At 46.3% G+C, this 15,329-nt stretch overlaps 1 protein-coding gene across 1 annotated transcript in view; it reads left to right on the top strand.

Moving 5' to 3' along the window:
* Positions 1–15,329, top strand: part of LOC121531646 (SH3 and multiple ankyrin repeat domains protein 2) — a 140,952-nt gene that overhangs the window by 80,507 nt on the left and 45,116 nt on the right. The window contains exon 15 of the mRNA XM_041836997.2: positions 2,127–2,251. Within this exon, the coding sequence (XP_041692931.2) occupies positions 2,127–2,251 (125 nt within the window). The remainder of the gene's footprint in view (positions 1–2,126; positions 2,252–15,329) is intronic.

The following is a 15,329-nucleotide window of genomic DNA, read 5'->3' as shown; positions in this document are numbered from 1 at the left end:
TCTGAGGCTACTCTCAACGACATTATTTGTCCATTTAATTCAAATCTAATACCCAGAGCCTGTGCCTCTGCTCCAGATAATATACATTATTATAAGCTACTTTATGTGCATTAATGTAAGCTGTATTGAATGAGCAGACTACCCACTGCCCTTGGAGTTTTCTTGAAGCACATGGCTGATTTATTGCAAGTGTCACTTGTCACCAGCGGTTTCTTTGAGCTGCAGTGACTTCAGTTCTGCAGGAGAAAGATGCTACACAGTGTTCTTGTAACATCTGTAACAATCTGCAACATCTAAAATAAAGTCAACTTTGATGCGGCTTTGCTGATATTTGTATGCTTTTATTGGCTTGCACACACACACACACACACACACACACACACACACACACACACACACACACACACACACACACACACACACACAAACACTACTGAATCATACAATGCAGGGAGTTTATTTGGACCAGAGTGGAGGGGTTAGTGATGCATCTCTCTGTAGCTCCAAACTTCCACTCCAGCCCCATCCCAGCCCACGGTCTCTGTCTCTGTCCAGACAGCATGATTAGGCCACTGTTTTCTACATGCATACAGTGCATTCAGAAAGTATTCAGACCCCTTGACTTTTTTCACATTTTGTTACGTTACAGCCTTATTCTAAAATTGATTAAATTGTTTTTTTCCCTCATCAATCTACACACAATACCCCATAATGACAAAATGAAAACAGTTTTTAGAAATGTTTGCAAAAATAAAAAATACAAACAGAAATACCTTATTTACATAAGTATTCAGACCCTCTGATATGAGACTCGAAATTGAGCTCAAGTGCAACCTGTTTCCATTGATCATCCTTGAGATGTTTCTACAACTTGAGTCCACCTGTGGTAAATTCAATTCATTGGACATGACTTGGAAAGGCACACACCTGTCTATACAAGGTCCCACTGTGCATGTCAGAGCAAAAACCAAGCCATGAGGTCGAAGGAATTCTCTGTAGAGCTCCGAGACAGGATTGTGTGGAGGCACAGATCTGGGGAAGGGTACCCATTTTTTTTTGCAACATTGAAGGTCCCCAAGAACACAGTGCCTTCCATCATTCTTAAATGGAATAAGTTTGGATGCCAAGCGTCACGTCTGGAGGAAACCTGGCACCATCCCTACAGTGAAGCATGGTGGTGGCAGCATCATGCTGTGGGGATGTTTTTCAGCAGCAGGGACTGGGAGACTAGTCAGGATCGAGGGAAAGATTAACAGAGCAAAGTACAGAGAGATCCTTGATGAAAACCTGCTCCAGAGTGCTCAGGACCTCAGACTGGGGCGAAGGTTCACCTTCCAACAGGACAATAACCCTAAGCACACAGCCAAGACAACGCATGAGTGGCTTCAGGACAAGTCTCTGAATGTCTTTGAGTGGCCCAGCCAGAGCCCGGACTTGAACCCGATCTAACCTCTCTGGAGAGACCTAAAAATAGCTGTGCAGTGACGCTCCCCATCCAACCTGACAGAGCTTGAGAGGATCTGCAGAGAAGAATGGGAGAAACTCCCCAAATACAGGTGTGCCAAGCTTGTAGCGTCATACCCAAGAAGACTTGAGGCTGTAATCCCTGCCAAAGGTGCTTCAACAAATACTGAGTAAAGGGTCTGAATACTTATGTAAATGTGATATTTCAGTTTAAATTTCTTTAACAAATGTGCAAAAATTTCTAAAAACCTGTTCTTGCTTTGTCATTATGGGGTATTGACTGTTTTAGAATAAGGCTGTAACGTAACAAAATGTGGAAAAAGTCAAGAGGTCTGAATACTTTCCGAACGCACTGTATTTATGTGTATCTTCCATGTACATGTGTATGCAACACAGTTGGCAACATCCTCATTATATTTGGTCCAGTAAAATATGTTCTCCATTTCCCTGATACCGTCTGTTTTGAATGTTATCATTCATAGGTGTCTGTTGTACATTACACTGTTATGTTGAAGTTCATGAGGTGATGTGTTGTTGAATGAACTCTATAACATATGTGTAATAATGTGTAATAATGATACTGTCCCAGGCAGTGGTGTTACTACCTTGCCTTTCTCACCCTTTCTCTGTCTCTGACTTTACCTGATCACCCACCCCTCCAGCGGACACGCCCATCGAGGAGTTCACCCCTACACCCGCCTTCCCCGCCCTGCAGTACCTGGAGTCTGTGGACGAGGGCGGGGTCGCGTGGCGGGCGGGGCTTCGCAACGGAGACTTCCTCATCGAGGTAAGGGAACAGAGGCTCGTTCTCAATTCATCTTTCCTCTACTGTTTGCATCTTCTTCTCCTTGCCTCCTCGTCAAAAGGCATTGGAGAAGAGGGTGTTAGGGGAGGGACCTTGGACCTTCTTATCCAATATGGTTGAGAAGGAGGCAGGGAGATAGGATGTGAGGAATCACATGTTCATTCCTGGACTTGAGCTGTGGAATAATCCTTTTCAGTTTGAAGAGCATGCTAATGAAGGATTTGTGATGATCTGTTTAAAACTGGATGAGAGGAGGTCTGCCTGATTACATATATGAATGTGGTCCTGACAAGTAGTTTTTTCTCCATTTAGCATCGAGGGAGTTTTGTTTGACCCAGAAAATCATTAGGACAGTACATTATGGCATAGTTTTCTGAGCCTCCAAATCAACTGGACCTCTGAAAATGAGTTATAAAAGTCTGGGTAAGCTCCAGAAAGTTCCACAATGCACTGACCTACTGAGAAATCGTCATTCTGTTATTGCTGAAATACGGACGACTAAGCTACTGTGTTGAAAGAGATTATGGTTTTTGGTTGCACCTCGTCTTATGGTGGCTGATGCTCTGTCTACTCCCCTTAGCTACGGTACTGTCCTCAGAGTTGTGTTTAGAGTCACTTCCATACACTGTCCAGTTCGATTCATCTTTTTGGTTGTAAGGTGATTGAGTTCATACCCAAGCATAGCCTGAAATCTCAGTTTCACCATTGTTTCACAAAACATAACAAAGCGTATTGGTTTATCAGTTTAATTCCAGGGTAAGTCAAGCAGCAGCCACTATGGATTAGGTTGAACACATATTGGCTAACAGGTAACCTAGCTGTTAAGACCATTGGGTCAGTAAGCAAAAGGTCACTGGTTCGAATCCCCATGCTGAATAGGTGAAACATCTGTCAATGTGCCCTTGAGCAAGGCACTTAATCCTAGTCGCTCTGGATAAGAGCGTCTGCTAAATGTATATTCTTCTTGCCGTGGATTTATCTTTAGTTCGTCAGGACAGCACCACCTCACCTAAATTCTTTATTTATTTACTACATTGTCTAACACTTGACCACCACAGGGTCTGTTTGCAAAATTCTAAACTCACTCAGGCCTCGATCTGTGTGCTGTGAGAATGTTTTATATGCACATCCTGAGTTTCATCAGTGTCAGTGTTCTTCAGTGTCACTTCAATAGAGATGGGTTGAAGTCATTTAGTATGAGGGAGAAAGGAGGGTAGATAATGATTATGTGTTCATACAGCATGCAGACACAGTGTTCATGGACTCATTAGGTTCTGATAATCCATGGACAGCTTGTGCTTTTATGATCAACTGTCAGAGCAGCGTGGCCATGATGTAACACAAAAAGGGAAAATAACAAAAGATGAACTAGAATAGAGCACAAGGGTGGCTTGCAGCTAAAACTAATATCATCCTACGACTCTCCATAATGCTGTAAAGATGAGATAGCGATAGTCCCAGGGGATTGTCCCTTTGAATTCAAAGTTGTTATTGCGCTATTATATTAGTCATGGGAAGTGGACACACTTCACAATCTATTTGGTGATCATTCCTCAGAATAGGATTTGATCTTAATTTGATTTAATCTAACTAACCATGCATGTACAGTACTTCATATGAACTATTATATAGCGCTACAGTGAGTTGCTGTCAACTATAATGATGGCATGACATAAAGTGTTCCCTGGAAATCCAGCCTATCCTTAGTCTTGTTAAGAAAATAAAAGCATTCCCTCCCGGGAATCAACAGTTTAGTCTTGTGTGTTTGGTGTTCTGTTCTGCTCTTCTCAGTCATCCCCACCAGAACAGACCACCTCCAGTGACCTTGCAGTCTACTAGTAAACCCCCCAGTGTAATGGTTCAATGCTGGAGATGTGGATGGCCTTGGGGATGGGGATGTAGGGTTTATAGCATATCAGGGAGAAAGGGTGCTTCTCTGGGGATATACAGTGAAGGAAAAAAGTATTTGATCCCCTGCTGATTTTGTACGTTTGCCCACTGACAAAGACATGATCAGTCTATAATTTTAATGGTAGGTTTATTTGAACAATGAGAGACAGAATAACAACAAAAAAATCCAGAAAAACGCATGTCAAAAATGTTATAAATTGATTTGTATTTTAATGAGGGAAATAAGTATTTGACCCCTATGCAAAACATGACTTAGTACTTGGTGGCAAAACCCTTGTTGGCAATCACAGAGGTCAGATGTTTCTTGTAGTTGGCCACCAGGTTTGCACACATCTTAGGAGGGATTTTGTTCTTCTCCAAGTCATTAAGGTTTCGAGGCTGACGTTTGGCAACTCAAACCTTCAGCTCCCTCCACAGATTTTCTATGGGATTAAGGTCTAGAGACTGGCTAGGCCACTCCAGGACCTTAATGTGCTTCTTCTTGAGCCACTCCTTTGTTGCCTTGGCCGTGTGTTTTGGGTCATTGTCATGCTGGAATACCCATCCACGACCCATTTTCAATGCCCTGGCTGTGGGAAGGAGGTTCTCACCCAAGATTTGACGGTACATGGCCCCGTGCATCGTCCCTTTGATGCGATGAAGTTGTCCTGTCCCCTTAGCAGAAAAACACCCCCAAAGCATAATGTTTCCACCTCCATGTTTGACGGTGGGGATGGTGTTCTTGGGGTCATAGGCAGCATTCCTCCTCCTCCAAACACGGCGAGTTGAGTTGATGCCAAAGAGCTCGATTTTGGTCTCATCTGACCACAACACTTTCACCCAGTTCTCCTCTGAATCATTCAGATGTTCATTGGCAAACTTCAGACGGCCCTGTATATGTGCTTTCTGGAGCAGGGGGACCTTGCGGGCGCTGCAGGATTTCAGTCCTTCACGACGTAGTGTGTTACCAATTGTTTTTTGGTGACTATGGTCCCAGCTGCCTTGAGATCATTGACAAGATCCTCCCGTGTAGTTCTGGGCTGATTCCTCACCGTTCTCATGATCATTGCAACTCCACGAGGTGAGATCTTGCATGGAGCCCCAGGCCGAGGGAGATTGACTGTTCTTTTGTGTTTCTTCCATTAGCAAATAATCGCACCAACTGTTGTCACCTTCTCACCAAGCAGCTGGGAGCCAGAAATCTTTCTGATTGAGAGGGGGTCAAATACTTATTTCCCTAATTAAAATGCAAATCAATTTATAACATTTTTGACATGCGTTTTTCTGGATTTTTTTGTTGTTATTCTGTCTCTCACTGTTCAAATAAACCTACCATTAAAATTATAGACTGATCATTTCTTTGTCAGTGGGCAAACGTACAAAATCAGCAGGGGATCAAATACTTTTTTCCCTCACTGTACTCTCTGATAGATTGGCGTGTCTGGATCCACAGAGTGGTCTGTCTCTTATTCCCTTCACTCTAGCTGTGATGTGTTACTATCCCTTGTTCTTTTCACTGTTAGCAGTGATGTGAGCCTATTCTCTGCCGTGTTGTTGTCTTTGGGTGGCCTCTGGTTCTGTCAGCTCTGGTTCTGTCAGCTCTGGTTCTGGAAGCTCTGGTTCTGTCAGCTCAAGGATCTGTCAGCTCTGGGTCTGTCAGCTCTGGTTCTGGAAGCTCTGGTTTTGTTAGCTCTGGTTCTCGACCGGGAGACCCATGGGGCGGCGCGCACAATTGGCCCAGCGTCGTCCAGGGTAGGGGAGGGATTTGGCCGGCAGGGGATGTAGCTCAGTTGGTAGAGCATGGCGTTTGCAACGCCTGGGTTGTGGGTTCGATAAAATAATGTATGCACTAACTGTAAGTCGCTCTGGATAAGAGCTTCTGCTAAATGACTAAAATGTAAATGTAAATGTTCTGTCAGCTCAAGGTTCTGCCAGCTCTGGTTCTGTCAGCTCTGGTTCTGGAAGCTCTGGTTCTGTCAGCTCTGGTTCTGGAAGCTATGGTTCTGGAAGCTCTAGTTTTGGTAGTTCTGGTTCTGTCAGCTCAAGGTTCTGTCAGCTCTGGTTCTGTCATCTCTAGTTTTGGTAGTTCTGGTTCTGTCAGCTCAAGGATCTGTCAGCTCTGGGTCTGTCAGCGCTGGTTCTGGAAGCTCTGGTTTTGTTAGCTCTGGTTCTGTCAGCTCAAGGTTCTGTCAGCTCTGGTTCTGTCAGCTCTGGTTCTGTCAGCTCAAGGTTCTGTCAGCTCTGGTTCTGTCAGCTCTGGTTCTGGAAGCTCTGGTTCTGGAAGCTCTGGTTCTGCTAGCTCTGGTTCTGGAAGCTCTGGTTCTGTCAGCTCTGGTTCTGCTAGCTCTGGTTCTGGAAGCTCTGGTTCTGTCAGCTCTGGTTCTGCTAGCTCTGGTTCTGGAAGCTCTGGTTCTGTCTGCTCTGGTTCTGCTAGCTCTGGTTCTGGAATCTCTGGTTCTGTCAGCTCTGGTTCTGCTAGCTCTGGTTCTGGAAGCTCTGGTTCTGTCAGCTCTGGTTCTGCTAGCTCTGGTTCTGGAAGCTCTGGTTCTGTCAGCTCTGGTTCTGCTAGCTCTGGTTCTGGAAGCTCTGGTTCTGTCTGCTCTGGTTCTGCTAGCTCTGGTTCTGGAATCTCTGGTTCTGTCAGCTCTGGTTCTGCTAGCTCTGGTTCTGGAAGCTCTGGTTCTGGAAGCTCTGGTTCTGCTAGCTCTGGTTCTGCTAGCTCTGGTTCTGGAAGCTCTGGTTCTGCTAGCTCTGGTTCTGGAAGCTCTGGTTCTGCTAGCTCTGGTTCTGCTAGCTCTGGTTCTGGAAGCTCTGGTTCTGTCAGCTCTGGTTCTGTCAGCTCTGGTTCTGGAAGCTCTGGTTCTGGAAGCTCTGGTTCTGCTAGCTCTGGTTCTGGAAGCTCTGGTTCTGTCAGCTCTGGTTCTGCTAGCTCTGGTTCTGGAAGCTCTGGTTCTGTCAGCTCTGGTTCTGCTAGCTCTGGTTCTGGAAGCTCTGGTTCTGTCTGCTCTGGTTCTGCTAGCTCTGGTTCTGGAATCTCTGGTTCTGTCAGCTCTGGTTCTGCTAGCTCTGGTTCTGGAAGCTCTGGTTCTGTCAGCTCTGGTTCTGCTAGCTCTGGTTCTGGAAGCTCTGGTTCTGTCAGCTCTGGTTCTGCTAGCTCTGGTTCTGGAAGCTCTGGTTCTGTCTGCTCTGGTTCTGCTAGCTCTGGTTCTGGAAGCTCTGGTTCTGGAAGCTCTGGTTCTGCTAGCTCTGGTTCTGCTAGCTCTGGTTCTGGAAGCTCTGGTTCTGCTAGCTCTGGTTCTGGAAGCTCTGGTTCTGCTAGCTCTGGTTCTGGAAGCTCTGGTTCTGCTAGCTCTGGTTCTGCTAGTTCTGGTTCTGGAAGCTCTGGTTCTGGAAGCTCTGGTTCTGCTAGCTCTGGTTCTGGAAGCTCTGGTTCTGCTAGCTCTGGTTCTGGCAGCTCTGGTTCTGTCAGCTCTGGTTCTGCTAGCTCTGGTTCTGGAAGCTCTGGTTCTGCTAGCTCTGGTTCTGGAAGCTCTGGTTTTGGCAGCTCCTTTTATTACAGATGAGAGCCAGCCAGGACTTCCTCTGAAAAAGCAGACCAATGCTGATATGTAGTTGGCTGTTCCAGGCATAAAGCCCAGTAACCTGTTGTGACACTTTAGCCCATGTTATTGTGGTGATCCACTGGTGTCCTCTTTGACAGTAGTTCTGTCCTTGAGCTGTTCTTGTCTATTAATGTTCTGTATTATGTCATGTGTCATGTTTCTTGTGGACCCCAGGAAGAGTAGCTGCTGCTTTCGCAACATCCTAATAAAATACCAATACCAAGTTGTAAATGTTGTCCACTCAAATAAAATAAAATGTTATTTGTCACATGCACCGAATACAACAGGTGTAGACCTTAAAGTGAAATGCTTACTTACAAGCCCTGAACCAACAATGCAGTTTTATGAAAAATAAGTGTTAAGTAAAAAATAGATAACTAAAATATACAAATGAAAAACAATTAAAGAGCAGCAGTAAAATAACAGTAACGAGGCTATATACAGGGGGTACCGGTACAGAGTCAATGTGCGGGGACACAGGTTAGTCAAGGTAATTGAGGTAATATGTACATGTAGGTAGGGCTAAAGTGACTATGCATAGATAATAAACAGAGAGTAGCAGCAGCGAAAAAGAGGGGGTGGGGGGGAACAATGCAAAAGTCTGGGTAGCCATTTGATTAGCTGTTCAGGAGTCTTATGGCTTGGGGATAGAAGCTGTTAAGAAGCCTTTTGGACCTAGACTTGGTGCTCTGCTTGCCGTGCTGCCTATGACTAGGGTGGCTGGAGTCTTTGACAATCTTTAGGGCCTTCCTCTGACACCGCCTGGTATAAAGGTCCTGGATGGCAGGAAGCTTGGCCCCAGTGATGTACTGAGCCGTATGCACTACCATCTGTAGTGCCTTGCGGTCGAAGGCCGAGCAGTTGCCATACCAGGCAGTGATGCAACCAGTCAGGATGCTCTCGATGGTGCATCTGTAGAATGTTTTGAGGATCTGAGGACCCATGCCAAATCTTTTCAGTCTCCTGAGGGGGAATAGGCTTTGTCGTGCCCTCTTCACGACTGTCTTGGTGTGTTTGGACCATGATAGCTTATTGGTGATGTGGACACCAAGGAACTTGAAGCTCTCAACCTGCTCCACTACAGCCCTGTCGATGAGAATGGGGGTGTGCTCGGTCCTCTTTTTCCTTTAGTCTCCTTTGTCTTGATCACATTGAGGGAGAGGTTGTTATCCTGGCACCACACGGCCAGGTCTCTGACCTCCTCCCTATAGGCTGTCTCATCGTTGTCGGTGATCAGGCCTACCACTGTTGTGTCGTCGGCAAACTTAATGATGATGTTGGAGTCGTGCCTGGCCATGCAGTCATGGGTGAACAGGGAGTTCAGGAGGGGACTGAGCACGCACCCCTGAGGGGCCCCGGTGTTGGGGATCAGTGTGGCAGATGTGTTGTTAGCTACCCTTACCACCTGGGGGCGGCCCGTCAGGAAGTCCAGGTTCCAGTTGCAGAGGGAGGTGTTTAGTCCCAGGGTCCTTAGCTTAGTGATGAGCTTTGAAGGCACTATGGTGTTGAACCCTGAGCTGTAGTCAATGAATAGCATAGTGGTCTGCTTGAAACATGTTGGTATTACAGACTCAGTCAGGGACAGGTTGAACATTTCGTTGAAGACACTTGCCAGTTGGTCAGCGCATGCTCGGAGAACACGTCCTGGTAATCCGTCTGGCCCTGTGGCCTTGTGAATGTTGACCTGTTTAAAGGTCTTACAATGTAACAGTGTTGCTTCCGTCCCTCTCCTCACCCCTACCTGGGCTTGAACCAGGGACCGTCTGCACACATCGACAACAGTCACCCTCGAAGCACCGTTACCCGTCGCTCCACAAAAGCCGCGGCCCTTGCAGAGCAAGGGAAACAACTACTTCAAGGTCTCAGAGCGAGTGACGTCACCGATTGAAATGCTACTAGCGCGCACCGCTAACTAGCTAGCCATTTCACACCGGTTACACTCACATCAGCTACGGAGAGCGTGATCACACAGTTGTCCGGAACAGCTGATGCTCTCATGCGTGCTTCAGTGTTGCTTGCCTCGAAGCGAGCATAGAAGTAATTTAGCTCGTCTGGTAGGCTCGTATCACTGGGCATCTCGCGGCTGTGCTTCCCTTTGTAGTCTGTAATAGTTTGCAAGCCCTGCCACATCCGATGAGTGTCGGATCCGATGTAGTACGATTCAATCTTAGTCCTGTATTGACGCTTTGCCTGTTTGATGGTTCGTCAGAGGGCATAGCGGGATTTCTTATAAGCGTCCGGGTTATAGTCCCACTCCTTGAAAGCGGCAATGATATCCAATGATTGTACGTTGGTTAATAGGACTGATGGTAGAGGCAGATTACCCACTCGCCATCGGATCCTTACAAGGTACCCCGACTGACGTCCTCGATATCTCCGTCTCTTTCTCATGTGAATGACGGGGATTTGGGCCTTGTCGGGTGTCTGAAGAAAATCCTTCACGTCCGACTCGCTAAAGAAAAAAATCTTCGTCCAGTACGAGGTGAGTAATCGCTGTCCTGATATCCAGAAGCTCTTTTCGGTCATAAGAGACGGTGGCAGAAACATTATGTACAAAAACACACACAATAGCACAATTGCTTAGGAGCCCGTTAAACGGCAGCCATCTCCTCCGGCGCCATTCTGAGATTCACATTATGTCGCTGTCCGCTTCAGTGGTGCTGAAGTTCAGATGTTCTGTATTACAACTTGTTGGTTTACTTTAGCACCATGGCTTGGCTGCATTCTGGGAAGAAAATACCCACACCACATGCTGCTGATTATATATATGGAATACACCCCATTCAGGATGCTGTATCTCATGTCTCCCTTTACTTTCCTCTCTCTTTCTCTCCATTGTCGTTGTCTTTGCACACAGACAGCACTGCGTTCTGTCAAAGCCCTGTAAGTAGACTTCTGTAGTGAGCTTGTGTCAGCTCCTCTTCTATGCTCATGGAGTTATTCAGCATTTGGTCCAAATGAGCTTTCAGTCTGCATAAACACCAACCTATCCAGGAGGTACACACACAGCAGTAGAAATGAAGTGGCTGTATGTATTTAGACGAATGCTGATTGCAGAATGAATTACTGAGGTACTACTGTAGGTTAATGGACACGGGAAGCGCTTAGGGTCACACAGCAGGTTGTAATATGGTTTGTAAATGCACTTAGTGGACGTGTATTGACATAAATATGTATGCATGGCTCTGGTAGTGGATATAATGTGACAATACTGCTGGTCTGAATGGCCATGGCCAAATGGGCCTCCACATATTCTAAGGTTTAGTGATCACACCACATCCTGTATTTTACATACACAATACAATGTATTCAGGCAATTTAACCAATTGAAAGTATAGCTAGCCTGGGGGGGTGGATGGTAGCCTGGCGGGTAGGAGTGTTGGGACAGTAACCCAAAGTTTGCTGGATCGAATCCCCGAGCTGACAAGGTAGAAATCTGTCGTTCTGCCCCTGAGCAAGGCAGTTAACCCACTTTTCCCCGGGCACCGAAGTCGTGGATGTCGTTTAAGGTAGCCCTCCGCACCTCTCTGATTCAGAGGGGTTGGGTTAGATGCGGAAGACACATTTCAGTTGAATGCATTCAGTTTTACAACTGACTAGGTATCCCCCTTTCCCCCTAATAGCTAAGAAAATAGTAAACTGCTATGAATGGGCCCTGTTCAAAAATAGTGTACTATATAGGGATATGGAATAAGGTGCCATTTGGGATGCAACAGCCTCAGTGTATCCTCCCAACAATACAGAAGCTCTTTGCAGTGGCTCTCTAATGCTCTTATCTATGTGTGGCTTTCTCTCCTCTCACAGAGAACAACAGCAGCTGCTTGAAATAACCTAGAATCAAGCATATGTTTAGCACTGACGTTATGTTCCTCACAGGAACAGATTCCAGTGTGAAAGGGCACAGTGTGTGTGTGTGAGGGTGGGAGGTGGGTGAAGGTATGTTTGTGTATGTGTGTGTGAAGAAGGAACATATTTTCAGTGTGAAGGTGCAGCGTGTGTGTGTGTGTGTGTGTGTGTGTGTGTGTGTGTGTGTGTGTGTGTGTGTGTGTGTGTGTGTGTGTGTGTGTGTGTGTGTGTGTGTGTGTGATGAACTGGCAAGGTGCGATGCTGCTCTACATCATAGATGTCATCACTCTCCTGAGCCTTTGTCCTCCAGCTGAGCCAGTTTGTGTCAGTCTGGGGTTGTTCTGGTGTGGTACTGTGAGAACACACTCACTGAGGAAGGTGCAAGCCAAAACATCTGTCAGTCTGGTCTATGAGGACTAGGGCTGGGGATTGCCAGGGACCTCACGATACGATATTATCACGGTACTTAGGTACTGATATGATATGTATTGCGATTCTCATGATTCTCACGACTCTATATGTATTGCAGTTTCGATACTGCGATTTTATTGGGATTCGATGTTCCAAACATATTGCTCACCATGTCTGCTGCAGAGAGACAAGAGAGCATGAGAAAATGAGTTTTGATCAGCCGTGGAAATAAAAGTGCTGAAAACATGTTGGCTCACTATTGAAAAAGAAGATGGAGAACAAGCTAGAGAAGGAGAAATATCTGAGTTTTGGTGCAGGTGGAGTTGACTAGCGCTGGCTAACGTTAACAAAAAAAATTTTGTTGTTGGGGAGAATCGATACTCGGAGTCATGAAATCGATATAATATCATCAAAAATAATATTGCGTTACTCTACTGTATAGATTCCCCCCCGATCACTAAGTAAGGAATGTTGCTACAGTGAGGGAAAAAAAGTTTATGGGGGGGGTGGAAGGATTACTTTATCCTATCCCAGGTATTCCTTAAAGAGGTGGGGTTTCAAATGTCTCCGGAAGGTGGTGAGTGACTCCACTGTCCTGGCATCGTGAGGGAGCTTGTTCCACCATTGGGGTGCCAGAGCAGCGAACAGTTTTGACTTGGCTGAGCGGGAACTGTGCTTCCGCAGAGGTAGGGGAGCCAGCAGGCCAGAGGTGGATGAACGCAATGCCCTCGTTTGGGTGTAGGGACTGATCAGAGCCTGAAGGTACGGAGGTGCCGTTCCCCTCACAGCTCCGTAGGCAAGCACCATGGTCTTGTAGCAGATGCGAGCCTCAACTGGAAGCCAGTGGAGTGTGCGGAGGAGCGGGGTGACGTGAGAGAACTTGGGAAGGTTGAACACCAGACGGGCTGCGGCATTCTGGATGAGTTGTAGGGGTTTAATGGCACAGGCAGGGAGCCCAGCCAACAGCGTGTTGCAGTAATCCAGACGGGAGATGACAAGTGCCTGGATTAGGACCTGTGCCGCTTCCTGTGTAAGGCAGGGTCGTACTCTCCGAATGTTGTAGAGCATGAACCTACAGGATCGGGTCACCGCCTTGATGTTAGTGGAGAACGACAGGGTGTTGTCCAGGGTCACGGAGGTCAGACGTTTCTTGTAGTTGGCCACCAGGTTTGCACACATCTCAGGAGGGATTTTGTTCCACTCCTCTTTGCAGATCTTCTCCAAGTCATTAAGGTTTCGAGGCTGACGTTTGGCAACTCGAACCTTCAGCTCCCTCCACAGATTTTCTATGGGATTAAGGTCTGGAGACTGTCTAGGCCACTCCAGGACCTTAATGTGCTTCTTCTTGAGCCACTCCTTTGTTGCCTTGGCCGTGTGTTTTGGGTCATTGTCATGCTGGAATACCCATCCACAACCCATTTTCAATGCCCTGGCTGAGGGAAGGAGGTTCTCACCCAAGATTTGACGGTACATGGCCCCGCCCATCGTCCCTTTGATGTGGTGAACTTGTCCTGTCCCCTTAGCAGAAAAACACCCCCAAATCATAATGTTTCCACCTCCATGTTTGACGGTGGCGATGGTGTTCTTGGGGTCATAGGCGAGTTGAGTTGATGCCAAAGAGCTCGATTTTGGTCTCATTTGACCACAACACTTTCACCCAGTTCTCCTCAGAATCATTCAGATGTTCATTGGCAAACTTCAGACGGCCCTGTATATGTGCTTTGTTGAGCAGGGGGACCTTGTGGGCGCTGCAGGATTTCAGTCCTTCACGGCGAAGTGTGTTACCAATTATTTTCTTGGTGACTATGGTCCCAGCTGCCTTGAGATCATTGACAAGATCCTCCCGCGTAGTTCTGGGCTGATTCCTCACCGTTCTCATGATCATTGCAACTCCACGAGGTGAGATCTTGCATTGAGCCCCAGGCCGAGGGAGATTGACAGTTATTTTGTGTTTCTTCCATTAGCGAATAATCGCACCAACTGTTGTCACCTTCTCACCAAGCTGCTTGGCGATGGTCTTGTAGCCCATTCCAGCCTTGTGTAGGTCTACAATCTTGTCCCTGACATCCTTGGAGAGCTCTTTGGTCTTGGCCATGGTGGAGAGTTTGGAATCTGATTGATTGATTGCTTCTGTGGACAGGTGTCTTTTATACAGATAACAAGCTGAGATTAGGAGCACTCCCTTTAAGAGTGTGCTCCTAATCTCAGCTCGTTACCTGTATAAAAGATACCTGGGAGCCAGAAATCTTTCTGATTGAGAGGGGGTCAAATACTTATTTCCCTCATTAAAATGCAAATCAATGTATAACATATTTGACATGCGTTTTTCTGGATTTGTTTGTTGTTATTCTGTCTCTCACTGTTCAAATAAACCTACCATTAAAATTATAGACTGATCATTTCTTTGTCAGTGGGCAAACGTACAAAATCAGCAGGGGATCAAATACTTTTTTCCCTCACTGTATAAGAGAAAGAAAATCAAAGATTCATTGCAACTTACAGGTATATTTAAACGAGTGCTCCCCTCATATCAATGATTGTTGTTTCCAAACACCCTTCTCTCTCTTTGCCTGGTACTGTGGAGCTTGTATTGATGTTGGACTAAGCCTGCCCTCGCCAGTCCTTACTGCAGTGCTCTGCTCTGCTCGTCTCTGTGACTATCTCATGGACAGTGAGTTGTTCTGTGTTGACAGCCGCCCAGAGACACTGCAGAGCATACCTCATGGCCTAATAACCACACAACCTGTCACTAAAATAAAGAACTCTGCTTGTTGGCGTAACCTACTTTGAGGATAGGAGGAAAGTAAATTGTGTGGATACGTACGGTAGCAATGTACTAACATGGCCAACTGTCTCTTAATTGTTTATTTGTCGATATTGTAGTAAGTAATTCAATCCAGGCTTTGGACTGATGACCTTGTTCAGTGTAACATTGTTACCATACTCCCTAAAGGGACAACAGGGGATGTTGAGTCTGAAAAAAAGGTAAATGTATTTACAAGAATCCCCATTATTACCCAATGAATAGACAGTAGAATCATTATACTGCCCATTCATTGGCTAATTGTGATTCTTGTAAATACATTCTTACTACTAGAATATAAATACAATCTCATTAGCCATGGTGGGGACCTGTTGGTTCATTACACATGCTGCTGGATGTCCAGGGCATGTCGTAATACGGCTCAGTGGTCACCTAGCAACCAGCTTCACATTGTGTCCCTACGCTCGCTGGGATGGATGAAAGGGAGGGAGACAGCTGATTTCCCAGCAGCACCGTCTTTGTCTGTCGCTGACGGTCTGCCTACACT

This window comes from Coregonus clupeaformis, chromosome 19, assembly GCF_020615455.1.
Source record: "Coregonus clupeaformis isolate EN_2021a chromosome 19, ASM2061545v1, whole genome shotgun sequence".
NCBI classification, from domain to species: Eukaryota; Metazoa; Chordata; class Actinopteri; order Salmoniformes; family Salmonidae; genus Coregonus; species Coregonus clupeaformis.
This window is presented reverse-complemented; position numbering and strand designations above follow the sequence as displayed.